The following is a 19,657-nucleotide window of genomic DNA, read 5'->3' on the forward strand; positions in this document are numbered from 1 at the left end:
GTGTAGTGTACTGAAAGAGGCTCCTGTCCGCGCCGTATTTTTAGACATCAGCGGCGGGGTTGTAGGGATGGCAACATCATCTGGTTGACCGCTTTGATCCAAATTTTTGGATGGATTGCCATGAAATTTGTTGTGAACATTCAACAGGTTGATGTTTGCAGTTTTGAGCGAAATATCTTAACAACTATTGGATGGATTGCCATGATATTTAAAATATGTTCAAAATGTAGTAATATAGTAATTTTCATTATTTACGTTAATGCACATGTTTTGTTATTTGTGAGCATGTGTTCAGGTGTACGTGTACAGCGCAGTCAGCGTCAGGTGCATCTCCTGGCTGTGACTCAGTGTCCTCAGATGTGTCAGGTGCATGGGGTGGGTGGGGGCTGGGGCGAAGGGGGGGTGATTGGGGCATTCAGATGGAGAGTCACTCTCATGGTGCTTTTAAGTGCCGTCTGAAATATTGTAATTATGAGACGAGTGCTCCTGATCGAACAGTGGTAATTACGAGTCAGAAAGTTGGAATAGCTGAGTGGCACTTTGCTGTTGTCTCTCTTTCGCTCTCTTGCACAAAGAGACACACACACACACACACACACACACACACACACACACACACACACACACACACACACACACACACACACACACACACACACACACACACACACAATGCCAGCAAGTCAAGCAGAGTGAATGTTAATGCAACACAACATCAACTACAACAGCTATCATAAATTATTTTTACAGTTCCTGCTCACGATTTCTGAAACACAGACTGAAAAGATACAATTGCCTGATTTGGTTAGCCTCCATCTCTTTTCATCTGTAGCCGGGGGCCCTTGAACACATCACATGTTGTACTTCAATATGAACTCAGAAGAAGAAGCGCTTGAAGGCAGCATCATTTATTCAACGTGCAGACCCTCAGTCCTTTTACAATGGTCTCATTCACCTCGTCAGTGTTCTTCGTGAAGAAATCACATATATGCCTTGTAATGTCGTTTTAATTGGCTGTGTAATTAGTTAGGCAAGTATTAGCTGCTCACGTTGCATAATATAAGCAGCATGCTGCAGCTTGGCCGTCAAAGCACCATCTGGGATCCAACAGGTCTCAGATTAACACAAACGACGGTGCCAGGGCCTGCTGCTTTTTGTCAGTCAGAGAGACAAGAGATGCACTTGATGATGTTTCATAGAAAACGTTTACACATGTCTATCTTTTATATTTGTGCAATGGAAATCCAACTTAATTAGGAAGAAAGAAGGAAAAGTTGCAACAGTGGCTTGTGCAGATAGTCCTTAACTATTTTCACCGATTTTCACTTTTTTTTCTTCATGCATAAACTTTTCGGCTCACTTCGTGATAATGTTCATCCACTGGTGAGTCATTCATTCAGCACGTACTACTCAGGTGGAGTTTTAGCCTCTGATTCCACCGAACGTTCTTGTTCGAGCTGGATGTCGCTGCAGACTGGAGCCTCGGTTTCTCTGCTCTTTGACATTAACAAAATAATTATGTTCATTCATTCAGTGAGTCATTGATTTGAGAGACTCGGGGCCAAGTGCCGTATGTGATACTGCCTTTCTTCACTCAGCCGAGGGGCCATAGATCAGCTATGAGATGCGGATATTTCAGGAAGTTTTCCCTCCTCGGAAAATGTCTCGATTTATTTTTAATGTGATTTATATTAATATATTCTTAAATAATTCACTCACTTGTGCAGAGACTGTGTCACGGGCCACATGTTCTATTCTGGTTTAATGCACTCGCCCCTTGAGAAATGATCATGGTGGATCCTGAGAATAGGCTAACAGTGGTGATCGATGACCTCTGGTGGCAGGAGGACTCAGACGAGATAGTGAAACCTAAATTTGGAGGCTCGGACTATTGATCAAAGTGACAAAGAGGAGATGTGCGGCTGCCCGAGTGGGTGTAATGACTAAATCTACTTTTCTGGTGTCCGCTGCTATTAAAAATGCATCCCATCCATTTTCATTTCATTAAAATAAAGTCTAGTGGAGGATTGTTTAACACGTTGGATGTGTAGATGACTAATACTACTTTTACAAAAGTAATCACTTCCAAAACACACCTTGATTGTAAGCATATAACATTTTTCACGTGGGCAGAAATGAGGTTTTAAATGTCAAAAACGCAGCTCTCCATCTTCACATTGAAGGTATCTTCCTGCATGCGACCTTAAGATGAAATCAGCCGGCTGACCCTTTTAAAAAAATAATTGGACAGAGGCATGTCATGAATCACAAATGATTAATCTTTGAACTCTGCCTTTACTGGCATTAAAAATCTCATGGCCACTGTGTTTTCAGGGTACACTTTCAGATTTGGTCATTAAAGTGCTCGCGGATAACAGCGTGGTGCCAATTAAACCTACTTAACGGCGATCACTTCGCTCAACACGGCCTGTGTCCCCTCATTCATTAAAACAGGGAAGCACAGCGTCAGATAAATACATTGGGTCAAGTGATTCATAGAGTTTAGACAGAGGACACGTCATGTGAATTGTGGCATAATTGCAACATGTTTTGGAAATTATTTACTTGCTTTATTTTGGTCGTTAGACTTTCAACAGTTTCAAGTTGAAACTTTCAAGTTTATAGAGACAAACGGCTTCATACTGTGAACTCTGTTCACTTTGGGAAAAAGCCAATCAGAGGACACCAGGAGCACCTCTGTAAGATTGATAAACTCTGTAGATATAAAAACTGAGCTCTAACAAGGAACAATAAATTCCACGCAGGCATTGCTCGCGAGCTAACGACGGATTGAAGCTACCTATTGTCGTTCTCTTCGGATGTTTTTTTTGTGTATTCACGTTCACTTCCGAGTGCTTCCGTGTTTTATTATTGCACTTGCATACATTTGGGAGTCAAAATTGAAGCAGCAGAGGCTGAGAGATAACCATGTTTAGTCCTTATTAATCTGGGTCAAGCTCTAAAAACCACTGGATCCTACAATTCCCATAATGCAACTGGATAGTATCTTTCATTAGAATGCTTCTCCCTGTTAAGAAGACTAATCATTTAAACTCTGTGCCCCCAATTTATGACTCAGGTTTGTTTTGCTAAACATTTGAAAGCTCAAGCCTGAATCAAGATAACCCAGATGACATCATTCTGACATCATCAGGGCTATTTTGTCTGACTTTAGAGCCACAGAAGAAAATAGGAACATTTCAGTTCTGAAACTCTTTTTATAGGTTAAGTAATGACCTCTGGCAAACATGGAATCAGTGTTGATGCCTGGTATAAATGTCTGTTTTCAGGACTTTTCAGCTTTATTGTCCAGTTTGCATTTGCATGGATGTTTGAATCGCTTCTTCTTGGCTCTTCCTGTCAGTTAACTGCAGTGAATCCAGAGGCCTGTACTCAGTTTAACACTCATCAGCAGCCTGCAAACAGCTTGTTCTTTTTGCTTTCAGTCTCAAAGCCACAGTCTGATCCACTCACCCTGATCTCCATGAGGGGATTCAAAAGCCAGATTTAACTTAGATTTCCCTGGTGGCTCCGTTTCAAGTCTGATAAGTTTTTTCTTTTTATTAAATAAATGATGTAACCTTGGAAAGACTTCGTGGTTTGGGTCACAGTGTAAAATAATTGCTGCAAAAGTGCCTGTTTACTCCTTTTATTACAGCAAAGCATACTCCACTCTACACAAATTAAAACTCCGCTGAGGGCAGCTCACATATAAACACTGCCTGAAAGCAGCTGATACCTGTTGCCTCTCCTTTCTAAACTGCGCTCTCACAGAATTTTCCGTTGCTGTGTCTCGTTGGCTGCATTAGCCACTAAGTGAACTGGACATGTTATTATACTGTGTTATCAGGTTAGTGCTGCGGGGCTCTGGACCGGCTGTAGGAAGTGTAATATGGTCTGCTGGTGGTCTGCTTGTCTCTGATTAATGGCTCTGAACATGATTGAATTTCATAGTGCAGCCAGCTATTTAGTAATAATAATGGAAATGGTTGAAATGTGTGGTGTGTGGGTGGGCACCATTATGGAATACCATGCTGAAAAACCACTTTTATATTAAAAGGTGTGAAATTAAGAAGTCTTTTTACATAACCAATGCTCTTTAGAGTTTTGAACTACTTATTTTCTGAGACTTCTGAACCTTTTACTCCACCACATTTATCTACTGGCACATATGTTAAGCTAATCAAGATTGTTATTGTTTCTTGGCTCAGAATAATAGAGTCAAGTGAAATCTGAAGAAAGGGGACATTGTGGGGTGTTGACACTCTCTCATACTGATGAGTAATGTTAGTTTGTGTCAGTAGGGTTGCACCAACATTGCAGCTAATCATCTCTCGTTCATTCCAGACTTTCCTTCCCTGCCTGAGGCGCACAGCCCCAAACCCATTGGTTAATTATGAAGGTGTAAATCTTCACAAATGGCCACAAATGTAAAGCTTCATTTCTAAAAAAGACTCAGCAGTTTCCTGAAACAGCTGACCACTGCAGTTTGTAGCATAGGGTGTGTATTTGATGGGGACTACTTACAGTGGCAGATTAATATGCATTTGATGCTTTCTTGGGTATTTACAGCAGCGGGAAGGTATATGTGTGATTGGAGCATTTGCGACACGCCCTCTTGCTTGTTTACTGTCAGCTCTGTGCGTTACCTAGCACAGAGTTTGCAAGGCTGGGGTAGAGATGCATGTAATTTGCAATGTAAACATAGGAATATTGTCTCTTCTGGAATAAGGGCACAACTGGAATATTTTGTGCATGTAAATGTATTCAGCGTGTCTCATTACTGTTTGTGGACAACAATGGAGCCCCTAAGGGAATAAGTCATATCAGGATTTGGCTACACAGGCTTGGTTTTGGGAAAAAGTATCATTCGACCAATTCTCTAAAAACATATAAAGGAGCCACACCGTTGCACTGCATAACTTGTGCTGTTCATTCCAGTGAACATGGGCGCTGTAGTTTATTTTAAGTTGTTCCCGTATACATCATCCTGCTTCCATAAATACTAGTGCGCCAAATTCACAGCCAAAAATAATCCAGAACAAATGTGCAATTTACTCCTGCTTGAGTAACATTTGCTAAAAATTACAGTATCCCACTGTTGAACTATTTGTACAGACTCAGTGGGAACCAATAGGCTCGGGTTTGGGCGCTTAGGAAGTCAGAAAGTATTGTTACCCACACTAATGTACAGATCTTTGTTTTTTCATGGGATTTGTTGCCAATGACAAAAATACAGATTATCACCAGCCTTGCTCTAAACTTAAGGATTTAAGTTATTTATTTTCCCACCCTCCATCCTAAACCAGACTGCTGGCAAACAGCTGCCCTTGTTGTCTAATCACAACTGTGCACCCCGTGGTTGTATGTTGCAGACTACATTCAGTCCATTATTTCAGTGGTGCTGCACTCCCTCTGGCTTTACAAAGATTGATGGTGGAGTGGAAGCACAGCACATGTTGCATGGTTGCATGCCAGAAGTTCTTTGGAGCTGATGCCCTATCACAGGGATACACAAAAGCCCATCCTGCATCTGGAGAATGCGGCATGTTGAGATCTCGGGCATTAACGCCGCGACAAGAAAGACTGCCGTAGTAGCGCACGCACATGTATGCAAACAATATCAACTGTCACTGCTTTCAACCATGAGCTGCTGTTTTTCCCCTCTAACTATGTAAACTGCATCAGCTAATCCCACATGACGAGCAGAGCTGCAGGTGAAAGGCCTGATGTGTGACACCATTAAGGTAGAGGGGGAGTAGGATGTCATGGGGTAAAGAGTCCGAGTCATGTTAGCCTTGAGGCTGCGGGGTGTTTCATCAGGGAGCACAGCTAACCTCTGCATCCTGTCTCGATTTCCTGCTCTGTGAATCATGCCAGTCCCTGCAGACAGACAGTCAGACAGACAGACAGGAGAGACAGACAGACAGACAGGCAGGCAGGCAGGCAGGCAGGCAGGCAGGCAGGCAGGCAGGCAGGCAGGCAGGCAGGCAGGCAGGCAGGCAGGCAGGCAGGCAGCCAGCCCACTCAGTGGAGCAGAAACACCAGGAGCTCAGTGGCTGCCATGGATACACTCCTGGAGCCTCTTTGCTGCTCTCGCTCTGTATGTTTACTGTATGCATGTGAGCATGCATGCGTGTGGGTTTATTTTGTAGGCCTTCAGCCTGGTCACTACATCAAAAATGATGCATTTGTGTTTTTGAAGAGGTGACTTCTGGTGTCAAGCTGTTGGTTCATGTTGTGTTTTTGCATAGCTGTCAATAAAAAAAACGCAGGTGCCACTTCCTGTTGACAGTTTGGATTTCAGTCGTATCCTTTATGCTAACTCAAAGCTGATCAAAGCAATATTGTTTCATTAACCATGAATGAAATGAATATTTATTATGTGGCAATCCCACAGAGAATGATCATCTCAGCTCTCTGGGGAGTTTTACTGTCTTTCAGCTCATTGCTTTCGTTTACGGCTCACAGCTTTTGCATCACTTTCACAAACCTTTAAAACTCAGCACCAAAGAACAGACACATTTAGCAACTAGCCAGCAAAGGTAGCGGAGCTTTTAGCCGGTAAAGAGCCAGATGTTTTACTAAAGAGATGCTGGAGAGTGAATACTGGTGCCATATTTGACGACTGGCGGAAAAGACAACTCCAGATGAATGCTAATGTTGCTCTAAGGCTGCTAAGATGTTAGCCATATTGAGCAGCGACGTAGTAGACAAAAACATCAAATACAGTAATGCAGGTTTAACAGGCAATTTTTATTGAAGATATAGCATTAAATATAATTGGAGCCAAAGGTTTTTGCAAGAGCATTTTCACTTCTGCTCCAAGATGTCTCCTCCAAGTAAAGATGCTAGCAGCTACTTCCTGCTAAACAAGGAACAATGGCTGTTATGATGCTAAAGTTAGCTCAGTCCTGATTTTGCCTCTCTGTGCTTTTATGATTCACACTGACTGCTGAAGCTAATTTTCGTGCATTAGGGACGGGTGAGTCAAAACAATGAAAATCCCCTAACTGTTCTGTTTTTACCAACAGCTAATGATAGGCATGATATTACAGCTAACACATAATGAAATGCACTCTTGCTTCTATGGACATTGGCTGTTTCTTTCAGCTTAAAATGAAATTTCAAGCTGTTGTCACACACTGGACTCGAAGCCTCTGCACTGCTGGACCTCACTGACAGAATCTAACTTAACTGGAGAACTAGCACGACCGTGTGGCTCTACCTGTCGGCTGCCTCTGTCTTTATTGGTCTCTATGCTGTGACCTGGATGCTAATTGGACAGCTGCTAGCTGGACACAAATATGTTGAGAGAGAGAGAGAGAGAGAGAGAGAGAGAGAGAGAGAGAGAGAGAGAGAGAGAGAGAGAGAGAGAGAGAGAGAGAGAGAGAGAGAGAGAGAGAGAGAGAGAGAGAGAGAGAGAGAGAGAGAGAGAGAGAGAATATATGTAAACATATCTCTTTTAACAAGCTACTATTGCAGTTCAGATCTTGGAATAATGAGGGACTTGTCTGTCATTTATGAATTACAGCAATGCACTTGGAGATTTAACAGGTTAAACATCAGCCCACTGCAAAGGTAATTTAGCCAACCTGCTTATGGTCCAGCACAATAAAAGCCTGCACTTTGCTCGTGGCAGTTATATATTGATTTACAGGTTCTGCAGAATAGCAGTGTTGATAACACCATCATCCCAAAACTCATTAAGATAATTTATTTATTTCTCCTTTCCGCCCAGTTGTTCCCTATTGTCTTATTCTGTTCCATCATACCTGGATTTAAGAACCAGTAGACATAAATGACACTGCTGACCAGTCATTTACTGTTAAACTCTGGCTAAGTGTCAGATTTGTCACTGTGTTACCTTCTACATCTTTTTTTTTTTTTTGCTTGCAGGAGGTCCACCGGATCACCACAGGCGATGGCATCAAGCGCACCGACAAGGACGACGCGGCGGCCAGCGAGGTGGGCTGGATGACCTCGGTCAAAGACTGGGCCGGAGTCATGATATCCGCTCAGACACTGACAGGAAGAGTCCTGGTGAGTTCACTATCAGCCATCATCCCTCGTTTAATCTCTGACTGACATCTCGAGCTGCCTCTGCCTGCATGCAGCAGGCTGCCGTTTAAGACGTCAGTGAGTTGAAGCGTGACAGCCGATCACGATCACCCCCAAACTTCCTCCTGACAGCTTGGCACTCGGGCTGAACTCCTTCACCGTATATTTGTCTGTCAGGTGGCCTCGTGAAAAATATTTTGTTATTAAAGGACAGACCTTGCTGAGGAGGAGCTCGCATCTGACAAGCCACAAATCGGGCACGCCTGGAAGTCCCTTGAATTTATCCCTGCTGGTCCACCGCATAAATATACTGTTTTGAAGTGCGTATGGTGGTAACTTATCTCTCAGACAGGGAGGCAGATACATTAAAACAAAGCCAAGGCAACAGAGAGGGGAGACTTAACAAGTGTATTAAGGTCAAACACCCCATAATGCTTCAGACAGCAGAGAAACACATCCGGGAGGAGGGAGGCAGGGAGGGACACGTACCGTTTACCAATTGCATTTGGTCAGCTGAAGTTGTTGCCATGGCGCCTGCCGTGTGTTGACAGTGCCACGTGGAGGACACATGCCTCGTCGACCACATGTTATCTTGTATTGTACAGCGAGATTTCAGCGAAGGATGAGTAACCTGTCTTTCCTGGTTTGAGGGCGTCTCGTGAAGGACGGTTTCGCCATTATTATTATTATTTTTTTATTTTGCAAGAGTGCTTGATGATTTGGCTATAAGTGCTTGGCAATGCAAGGGCAGGACTGAGGAGTGATGAAATGAAATGGCATTAGCGGGAGCACCGTGCCAAGGCTTGCCGCAGTGCTCGGGGGCTGATCCCGCTTTCACCCACCCCCCTAAATGTGGCGCAGCATCTCCAGTTGGCTCGCCGTGTGTGTGGAGGTTGTTAATCATGGGTGCTGGGTGCTGTAGCTTTATGGGGAATATTAACGAGCAACTTAGCTCACGTTTATGGGACAGAAACTGGTTGAGAAAAAGCTGCTGACCATGTTGGAAGGATGAGAAGAAGAGTAATTTCACAATATATACATGATATGCACAGTACAATAACGGACGTGGGAATAATGTTAAGTAATTTAACAAAGTTATTATATTTGGTGTGAAAGACTTTTTTAAATTGTTTGATGTAGTGCCTCTATAGCGCCTTCCTGAGGGCAGTTTTATGAATTCTTTAAAAAGACAATGAACAGGGCCGGACGCAATTTGTCTGATATACATCCCAGTAATTTTACAGTCCTTGTATGTAATTCTGGGAGTCTGTGTTTGTTGTGTCTACACACAGTCAAATGTATTGATGAATTAATGAATCGTGTTTGTTATTGTTCCTGCTTATGGTGGACGTTGTCATTTAAAACCCAGTGCAGTGAAGCATTTGTTGTTGTTTTACGATGATGTGTGTGGCTGTAAGCTTCTCCATGGAGGTGATTAAGACCAGGAATGGAATAACCCCCCCCTTTTCTTGCTCTGTTTGGACTAAAAACAGCACATTTTATTCACCTTCCACCAAATGTCATATGAAGCTCTGATGACTCAGGTTGTCCCCATGGCGTCTTCTATTAGTTTGTCCTGAGCCCAGACGCTAGTGACGGCTAATGGTGACAGTAACATATTGCTAACAGAAGCGTGACATCAGCTCGACTGCCATCCTGCATTTTCTTGTTTTTTTTTACTTTGAAACACCAACGCTCCCATCAACTTGTGTGTGTGTGCAGCTCAAGTGCCCTGTCTCAATGATGGCTCGACACACAACTGTTTAGCAAGTGCTCGTCTGTAACCATGGCAACTGCAGCTTACCTAAACATGGCAGATGTGTGTTTTGTATGTCAGCCTGTTTGGGGGGGGGTGCATTAAAGCCTATTTCCAGGCCATCTGAGAGAAGTGAGAGCATGGGTGACTTAAATGAAAGGCAGAGTGTGTTTGTGTGTGTGTTTTTATTTTATGCCTTTATTTGTGTGTGTGTGTGTGTGTGTGTGTGTGTGTGTGTGTGTTTGTGTGAGTAGGGATGAGCTGCTATTCCCACATCTTCACCCACGTTGTTGTTTTCTTTAAAAATTGCGAGCAGCCTATTTGCTCTTGAAATATTCTGAAAGAGCTCTTCGCTCGAGGATATTAATCTTAACCTGTTTCACACTTGCAGCCATCATTAATAAAGGCCAGCAGTGGGTCAGTCGATCTGTGTTTAACTTTCTCCATACCCAGGGAGTAGAAGCATTTTCATTTAACACATGAATCCAAGTGAAATGCATGTTGTTTAATTAATTTTACCAATTAAACCTGCTTAAATGATTAAGTGCAGATGAGGATGAAGCTGAGGAGAGAATAAATCTAAACCTCTAAAGACAACTGAGACGTGGATTATGCAAGAAGGAGGTTCAGCTGTGAGATGCCTGCAATATTTTAGTGTGTTCATGCAGGTTTATGCATCAGTCACACGGACATTGGTTGATGTCTCTGCAGACTAAATTACTTGTTCTGTTTTTTTTTTTTTGTTTTTTTTCCAGTTCAGATTAGTAGTTACAAAGTGCAAAGAGAAAAATATGAACATGGACACAAAATATATAAATCACAAAGTAGAAGGTTTTAAAATAAAAAAAATGAGCGAGCATCATGATGACAAACTGTACTTTAAGCTTCAACCCAAAATGCAAACTCATAAATCATACAGCTGTATAAACACAGGCTGTGACATGCATCAAAGAAGCTGGTTAATGTTTAAAGTAACCGACACAAGCCTGCAGCATCTTATGTTTTTTCATACTTGATGAAATAAATTTATCTCACTTCTTTATAATCTGGCAGCTCAAATTGAAATTTGAGGGACCAATTGCAGCATAAAACATTTCACCCAAACGTGACTTGTATCGCAGCAGCGCTCGCTGCTCACTGTTTACCTCTGCTGAGGATGCTGAGTGATAAACAGGTGCAGGCTGCCCTGTGGAAGGCCCAGAGGCCTGATGCTCATTTGCCCGGCTGGCTTCGCATCTCAGCAGATTGTGAAAGATCAAACCGTGCCTTCAGGGCTATTTGATTAGCTGGGAGGACACTTCCTGATGACCTTTCAGCCCATAAAGGTTTATCTGTTGGAGAGCAGTGCACCGCTCCTCATGCACTCAAATACAACAGAAAAGCCTCGTGTTTATTCTCTAAATTCAGATCAGCAGCGTGCTGCATGTATAAGGACACGGTTTCCCCCAGATTGGGGACACAGACGGATCCCATCTGTCAGTTTATGCATTATTGCGTTCCCCCTCCCCCCCCAGTCACTTTTGCATCATAGGACCACCCTCCCTATTCATCAAAAATGTCATCACGCTACTGTTTGCTCGCGTCAATACAAACAAAACTCGCTTTGGGGGTTGAACAGGTGGCTGCAGCTTGTACCTGTGCCAAGAAACCCAGCGGGTCCGCTGTAATGTCGTGCATCTATTTCCTGTTCACTCACACTTACCTCGAGAATGTAATCATCAAGAAATTGGAAGATGGGGAGTGTGTGATGGAGTCCGAGGGTAGTGTATTCTGGGGGAAAATGTGATTTCTCTTAAATGATGGCACCCTGCTGAGTGACATTTAGCCCACGTGTGCTCGGTTCCAGAGGTCCACAGGGGGGCCTGGGATGTCGCAAAGCTATTATTCTGGCCACAGAAAGGTTTTCTATTAATGGAAGTGCAGAGCTACCCTTTGGCACTATTCCCATTGCAGTCTTTGCCCCCTAACCCCAATCCCAGTCGGAGGTTGAATGGAGTCAGAGATGTCAGACCTGGATGAATTATCTCCGATTGTTTGGCATGTTGGTCAGCTCTCAGCTGCTTTTACTGACGCTACCTGTCTTATGTTATTGTCACTGTAAGTTATGCTACTTAGAAATGCCATCATTTGGCATATGAGTGGTGACGTTCAAAAATTTGAATTTTTTTTGACTGTGTGTACAAGGGTTTTCAACACACAACTATGTACTGTGTGAGAGCCACATTGATGGCTACTGTATCAGTAATGTAAAATGAAAAAACAAAACTATTTTCATGGAGTTTTTTGCTCCTGTGGTTTTTGTTTCTTCATATTTTCATTTGAGATATGACAATTAATATCATGTCAAATCTACTACATGCTACATTAGCTCCCAGCAATTCCTGAGACAAGATCCGAAGTTATAAAGAGCGCTTTTTTAATTTGTTTTCCAGGCAGATCTATGGGTGTTAGAGATAACTCACAGCGAGAGGTCTGCTGATTTCAAAATCATGTGTGTGACGTCTGTGCATTTTGGTGGACTGAGTGGACTGGTTGGTTGCTAAAGTGCTCAGTACTGTTGGATCATTAAATAGTTTTGAATCCGTCAAGCATTTCCTAGGTGTGCAGAGGTGTGGAAGTAGGCAGGTGTTGAACTCTCTCACATTCTTTTTTTCATTCCTCACATTTCTATTCGAATCCTTTTCCTCATTTGTCAGATTCATTACTTGGAGACCTTGAACATGCAAAGTTCTTTGCAAAGATCTTGTAGAAAGATCAGGGATGCTGTGGGATGCCGGTTAATGGTGGACAAAAGGTGTCTGCAGACTCATCGCCACCAGCTGTCAAACAAAAAGTGCTGCAGATTCAGGGTCGTGTCGGATTACCGGGGTCAACATGTGGAGGAACTCTTATTGGATGACAGGGTGAAGGAGTCGTCTTCCGTCTTGACCGCTGTCGTCCAGATTTGATGTCGCCCTGGGAGCAGCCGCAGGGAGAGAAAGGAGCTCCGAACGAAATTATAGGTGGGCCAGAAGGACATTTTCATCAGGCGGACAAACTCACCTCCTCCTCCTCCTCTGAGAGGCTCGGTGAGCAATTGAATCACTACATGGAAAAGCTTTTTGTCTGATGAGACTGAAAAGGGGGAAAGAGGGAGAGAGGGAAACAGTAAACACTTGATCTCTTCTCTCACAGGCGACTGTGTCACTGCAGCAGCAGAAATGTCCACTCGGAAATGATGCGAGCACTCATTCTTTACATGGCTGAGAATTCAGCTAAGTGCTGCTTTATTATCACATCAGCAGTGTTCTGCTCAGCATCAAAGCACTCCAACAGGATTCACTTCATGTGCCCTTTTCTTGACATTCCCAGTTGACTCTTGGCTCCAGATTAGACGTCAGTGTTGTTGTGTGTAACGGATATTCTACCAACATGCCCGTGGCCTTGTGGCAGAGACGGGAGGCTGTTTGCCACCTGTGGACTCTGGTGCCAAGGGGATCGTGTGTGACTTTCACCGCGCCCGCCCAGTGCAGCAGAATGAACAACGTGGGAGCGTCACTCGGCTCTCTGCCCACCGATAAGTCTGCCGCTATTTTCGGGTGACAGCAGCTGCCAGGCCTGTTTTGTCAGAGCCTTCCAGAAGGAAACAATGCTATGTGAGACTATGTGTTGACTTTATTGTCCCCAGTCAAAAAAAGAACTGCTTATTAAGACATTTCTGTTTGTGATCGAGTGAAGAAATCTGCATGTGCATTAAGAATATTGCATCTTCTTTCCAATAGAATTTGACATATTTCAAGAATTTTCTAACCAACTGTATCTTGGAATAGGAAGTGCACTAAAAACGTTCTGGGAAGAACTGGTTAGATCTGATGCAACCATCATCATTGAGAAAAGACATTGTGGAAATCAAAATGATAAAATGTGCAGCTCTAAAGATGGCAGTGTCCGTCATCGTCATTGCGAGCGTGTTAGCTTGCAGATGTTAGCATGTAGCTCATACCCCCACTGTGTCCTCACAAAGCAACCAGCATGGCTGTGGACTCTTACTTAGAAGGATCCCTGGTGAATAATGAGCAGCTCATTTGCATTTTCTTTTCATTTTTCTTCCCACTTTTTATGAACACAATCATTTCCTGAGCTGCAGATGTCAAGAGGACCTTGTTTGCTGTAAACTGTGGTTGTCAGTGTTTCCATGCTGCAGGAAACTGCTGCCGGAGACCAATCTGTTGAGTTTCAAGAAATCTTTCTCTAAAATTTATATAAAAAAAGAATAGGATCATATATACAGTATGCGCGCTAAGTCTTAGCTGAAATCTTACAGATTTCTAAACTGAAATGCTAATGACGAGGCCATCTGGAGTCTGTCTAGATTTCTAACATAACCAGCACTTGCACACTAGCTCACAGACAAATCTGAGTGTCGCTTTGACACATTTATTGGAGGTTGGCTTGACCTGTGGCCCATCTGTGCCTGCACTGTCCACAGATCTGAGAGTTGATCCTTAACTCTCTGCCCCCGTGAGGCCAAACTCTTGCAGCAATCACACCATTAGTCTTGGACACCAGCAAGTATCAGGTGTGATAATTACCATCCCCCCAGGAGCAGGGGGGAGGGGGTGAGAAGGCTTTTCTAATTTGGAACTTCTCTATGTTTGGCAGCCATGTTTTCAGCAGGGCCTCATTTGGCACAAACAATCGGTTGAGTATAATTAGTTTTGTGGAGTTGCATCATATTCAGAACGGAGGAACTGTGGAGAGGACGTTTGCGATAACACTCTTCCTCCGTTCCCCCCAAAATCCAATTCATGAGCAGTATTATGATAAGAAATTCGCAACCGTCACGAATTGGGCTCTCCAGATTTCATTAACAATCATTAGCTACACAATGACCCAGCAGCCGCTGCCGTAGTGGAGCTCACATAGTCTTCAAAACTCATCTCAGTCTTCTCTTTCTTCTCACAGGAAAGGCAGATAATTTTCGCAGCTGGCACTTTACATCAAACAGGCTTTCCTTTTGGCGGGTTCAGTTAAATTAATTAACACGGCCACTTAGAGAAAATGAATATTTGGAGGTTAATAGATGTTGCAAACTGGTTACATGACAGGTTCTAAGTTTGAAAGTTCACCGTAGGTTCAGCCCTCGTCCTGAGCGCTTAATTGCAGTCAAATTGTGTCCGATTGCAGAACATGAACTCTATTTTATGCATTAATGTTTCGGAATTATTCTCCACCAGCCTGCTGGAGCTCACACTTCATAAATCCTGCATCCCCTCCACCCTTAAAAATACATGCGACCACTACAGCACCAGCATGTCCAACTTCCCAGATACAGAACATGATTTACATTTTAACACATGAGAGGAATTTCCACTTCCATTGTTAGTGCAGGGCAGAGTCTGTCCCCCCCCCCCCCCCCCCCCCCCGTCAGAGCCCCTCCTCTCTGCTGCCAGAGAGGTGAGTCATCGTCTGTATGATAGACATCAGAGAATTTACTTTTTCAGACAGCAACATTTAATTTTTATGTCAGTTTTCCTTGTCAGTTTCCTTCTCTTGTTCACAACACTCAGAACAAGCGAATTTCAACCTCATATTTCAGATGAGACAGACAGCGAGAGGTTGGGGAGGGAGACACGTCCATCCCCTCCCATCCTAAGCTCTTTACGCCTCACTGTGAGAGTGGTTGGGCCGCTTCCAGGATGGCTTAAATCATGGCTTAACCACGGTGGGATTTGGGGTTCTACACTGCATGTTTTGATTGTGGGTATTTTAATAGCCGAACAATGGCGCAAACTGTAGTAGAATAAGTTTAAGTCTCTTATTTATAACCGAGCAGAACATGCTGTTTTGGTCCAGTGAGAGTATTTCTGGATCCTGTCGCATGAAAGAGATATAAAAAGCAAAGAGAATCCCAAATAGACGCTCCAACAGGCTTGACCCATAATGTTCAAGGATAGCATGATTGTTTTCACAGCTCTGAGAGGAGTTGTGGTCGTGTATGTGATCGCTCACTGTATACTGTGACCGATGTCAAGTAAACACAGGGTCAGGTTTCAGGCTGCGGGTAGTTACAGTGCAATCTATACAACTTGAAACTGAGCACTTACGTGTAGCTGCCAAGAGTTTAAGGAAGGATCTGGTTTCTCAGTGCTTTAACTCCGTTATTTTTTAAATATCTGTGCATTATGGCTAATGGGTGGAAGCCAAATATCAAGTTATGTCATTTAATTCTAAATGTTGGGATATCTTTGCAAAGGAAAAGGAGAATAACCAGTTGGTTTAGTTTTTGACTGTTTCTAAAAGTCCACTGAACTTGGAGTACCTTTTTGTGCCCTCTCATGCTGCTGTGTTAGTTACCTTGTCAGTGGGAGGAGGAAGAAATGTTTTAACTCAGCTCAGACTCCAAACATACTCAGTGAATATGTCCTTATTTGCACAATTATGGGGTCGGTGTCATGGATTTTTCATCAAAAGAGAAACAAGCTTGCTCACCGCTAATTTCACACTGTTGTGTAAACAGTTTAAAGGCGATCTGAGTGTCTCCCTGAAACCCATTTATCTCTCAGTCATACCTAAAAACACTCGTCTGGCCTCCCCAGCAGAACTCTGACTCACTGCTTTCATGGCCTCACTCCACTTGTCTGCCTTTTCCTTGCTGCCGTTGTCATGTGCACAGACTTTTTTCAGGACCTAACCAACACGGTTTATCAGAACAGCATGCGTGTTCTGTGCTCATTACACCTGGCTGATGAGCGTAGCTCTGCGGCCGCTTTTTCCTCTCAACCCCCTGAATCTACTGCAGTCTGTCTTTTTCCATCCAGAGTGTTCAAAATGGATTTCTGTCATTTTTTCATTTTTTTTCCAGTAGAAACCTGCAGGAGCCCGTTACTCCACGCTGTGTGCTCTGAAGTTCACTGAGCAGCACAGATTAGAGCTCGGTGTGTTGATGTGGGGTTACGGAGTGAATCAGGAAGTGTGAGTGGCTGTAGAGACCCTGCCAGCTCGTCCCCAGGCAAACCTCAAATCTCAGGAGTATCCTGCTTATTGCTGACAACAACAGCCATTTTCCTTTCTGGCGCTTGCTGCACTAAGAAAGGAACATGGCTGATGCTCCTTTCATTTTGGTTTTTTTTTCTACATGTGGAAAAAAAATTATTATCACATGTTGGTTGCACGTCACATTCAGAGAAGGCATTATTCATATGAAGTCATAAATCAATGTGCATCAAGCTGCCATGTGCTGTAATTTGGACAGCAGCTGTTGGGAAACGATCACCAGTTATTTTTGACCCACTGTTTTCAACACCAGAGCGTTTGCTGAAATGGTGTTAATAATTACAATGCCATCAACATGCACTCTCTCTGACGACCTGTTTTAGAGAATATGATCATGCTCACAAGTAGCACTTGATTATATATAAAAATAAACCACAAAAATCGCTCACTGAATCTGTAATATTTGCCTGCCTTAATTTCACTTAAAATGTCTGTGAAAGAAACATGCAAAACTTTAAAGTCAGACTGGAGAGGATTCAAATTTAAGTACATCTTCGAGGTCTTCAAAGACTCCAGAGATGGCGTATACTTAGTCTGGGATGGTGTGTCTGCGGAAGTGTTTAGAAAAGGAAGAAGCAGGAGACAGAAGCACAGATGTTGCATCTCACAGTTTACACCCCAGACATTTTTCTTTTCCATACTGGTTCCGTCCCTCGTGTGCAACGTTGGTCTCTACCTGCCGTCATCAGCGAAGGCGTCTGTTGACTTCCCTGTTCTCGTCCCTCTGCAGCTGAAAGCAGTAATGTTGTGACACTCTGCAGCAGCTCCTGGCGGGCTCTGTGGCTCCTAGCAGGAAAGAAAACTTCTAATGAGCTACCAGCAATCACTGTACCAGGAACTGTTCTCTCGGGCCCCCCGTAATGACCAAAAGCAATGTTCAAAGCGCGCACGGCGTCAGGTATTATTCATATCAACTGTATAAAGTGAAGTTGCACAATCGCCTGTGCGCTCCAGAACACGTGAGAAAGATCCCGTGTGAGGTGCATGCAAGTGTTCTGAAAACAACGGAAATGAGTTATTGTTTGACTGCTGATTTGGCCCGTTTATCAGCAGTTGCAGAGGTGGCTGTGACACACAGCTCATGCAGGCAAAATAAGGTGCTTTTATTAGCACCAGATTGCCACAATTTGCATCAACACTTGTCCTCCTCTGAGTCATAGCTCTGTCTAATGTGAACACACAGACATGATACACATATTTTTAAACTCAGCGTCACTCATACTATGGGATTATATAAGCGTCTCCAGCGTCCACGGCATAGAAATGTCCATTAATTCCACTTAGAAATCGTAGAAAAAGACATTGTTTGTAACTTCCGAGCTTGCCTGAAAATAATCACATTTTTAAGTTTTCTTCAATATGAGAATAATCCGGTGATAGTTGTCTGTAGATCCATGGGTGCATTACAAACAGGAACTGCTAACAGCTAATTCGGCATACTTTTAATGGTGCCACTTTGTCAAAAATGTAAACAAATATTGGCTAAAAACAAACTGGGCTCCTGTTGAAGCCCACAGTGAAGTACCCGGTAGCTCTTTAATTATTCTGGCCCCCTACTGCAAAAGAGCCTCCTATTTGATATCAAGCTGAAAAAGAGGAGGGAGATTTATAGTAATATGTCTAGGGTGCAAAATGAGCCATCACCTATGTTTGTTTTTGTCTTTTAGCATACATAAAACTGGAGACAGACTTGTGATTTCACTGAAATTGAATCGTTTTGATCCAAACTTCTGCTCAAGCCCTTAATGTCAGTTCCTACTTCAACACAGTAACCTTTTGGATTCAATATGATTTGTTCAGATGAATCATAAATAAATCAAATCACAGGATAGTTGTTGTGTGTATGTAGGTCAGGGGGGTTTATTATTAAGGGTCCCTTAAATGTCACGCAAAACATTAATTTCCAATATTAGGTAAGAAAAAAACTCATGTGAAATGATCAGTGTCACACTCACACACTGTTTTCATTGCTGCAGCTGCTTTGTATGTAGCTCTGTAAAACTGCCTGTCAGTTCTGCTCTTTGAGACAGATGCATCCAGATTTGGAAATGATGATGTTATCACTGAATAGCAGGTTTATCCCTTTGGAACCGCTGTAATGCTGGTAGTGATTCCTAATGATGTGGAAGCAGCTGCATGCAGCTCCACTGGAAGCCTGGAAGACAAAGGAATAATCTGCTTTTATTGACAAGATGAGAGAGAAATCCCTTAAACCCACCGGTTTTACTCTTGAGTGCGAAAGTCTGAAGCGCAACAGTAAAGCCACTGATGAAGCCGTGCTTCGGATACTGAACTGTCTGCACAATGCACTCATCCTGAGTACTCTGAATGATGCAGCACAAGCGAGAATATTACATTCAATGTGTGTGAGGCTTTCCAGGGATTCCCAGCAAACCAAATTACAGTCTTAAAATGACTATTGCACTTATGCTGCATGTTGTACTCTAACATCTCCCCCATGTACACCGTAACAACTGTACAGTTCAAAGCTGAATGAATCAGATTCCCCTACAGGGGCGCCTGGGGTCCCATGTAACTCTGAGCACACCGCCGTGATACACACACTTTTACATTCAGTGTGACCCATGCTGTCTGAGGATATGATTATTTTCCTTGTTTCATATTCGTCATGAATAAATGTTCATAAGTCCACCTGGAAATCATGACCAGGCTGAAAAGCAGAGTTTCACTGTCTTCTTTGGAGGTTTTTACATCTCGTTTCACCTCAGATTACACTCGGCATCACTGATCAGGAAGCTACTCCTACAAAAATGTCAGGCTGGTTGAGAATCATTTGCAATGGTT

At 43.2% G+C, this 19,657-nt stretch overlaps 1 protein-coding gene across 8 annotated transcripts in view; it reads left to right on the forward strand.

Moving 5' to 3' along the window:
- LOC139349494 (calcium-activated potassium channel subunit alpha-1a) overlaps positions 1 to 19,657 on the forward strand; it is an 80,461-nt gene that overhangs the window by 3,735 nt on the left and 57,069 nt on the right. For all 8 annotated transcript variants that reach the window (XM_070990359.1, XM_070990361.1, XM_070990362.1 and 5 more), the window contains exon 2: positions 7,900 to 8,043. In XM_070990359.1, the coding sequence (XP_070846460.1) occupies positions 7,900 to 8,043 (144 nt within the window). The remainder of the gene's footprint in view (positions 1 to 7,899; positions 8,044 to 19,657) is intronic.

The sequence above is a fragment of the Chaetodon trifascialis genome, chromosome 21 (genome assembly GCF_039877785.1).
Source record: "Chaetodon trifascialis isolate fChaTrf1 chromosome 21, fChaTrf1.hap1, whole genome shotgun sequence".
Classification (NCBI taxonomy): Eukaryota; Metazoa; Chordata; class Actinopteri; order Chaetodontiformes; family Chaetodontidae; genus Chaetodon; species Chaetodon trifascialis.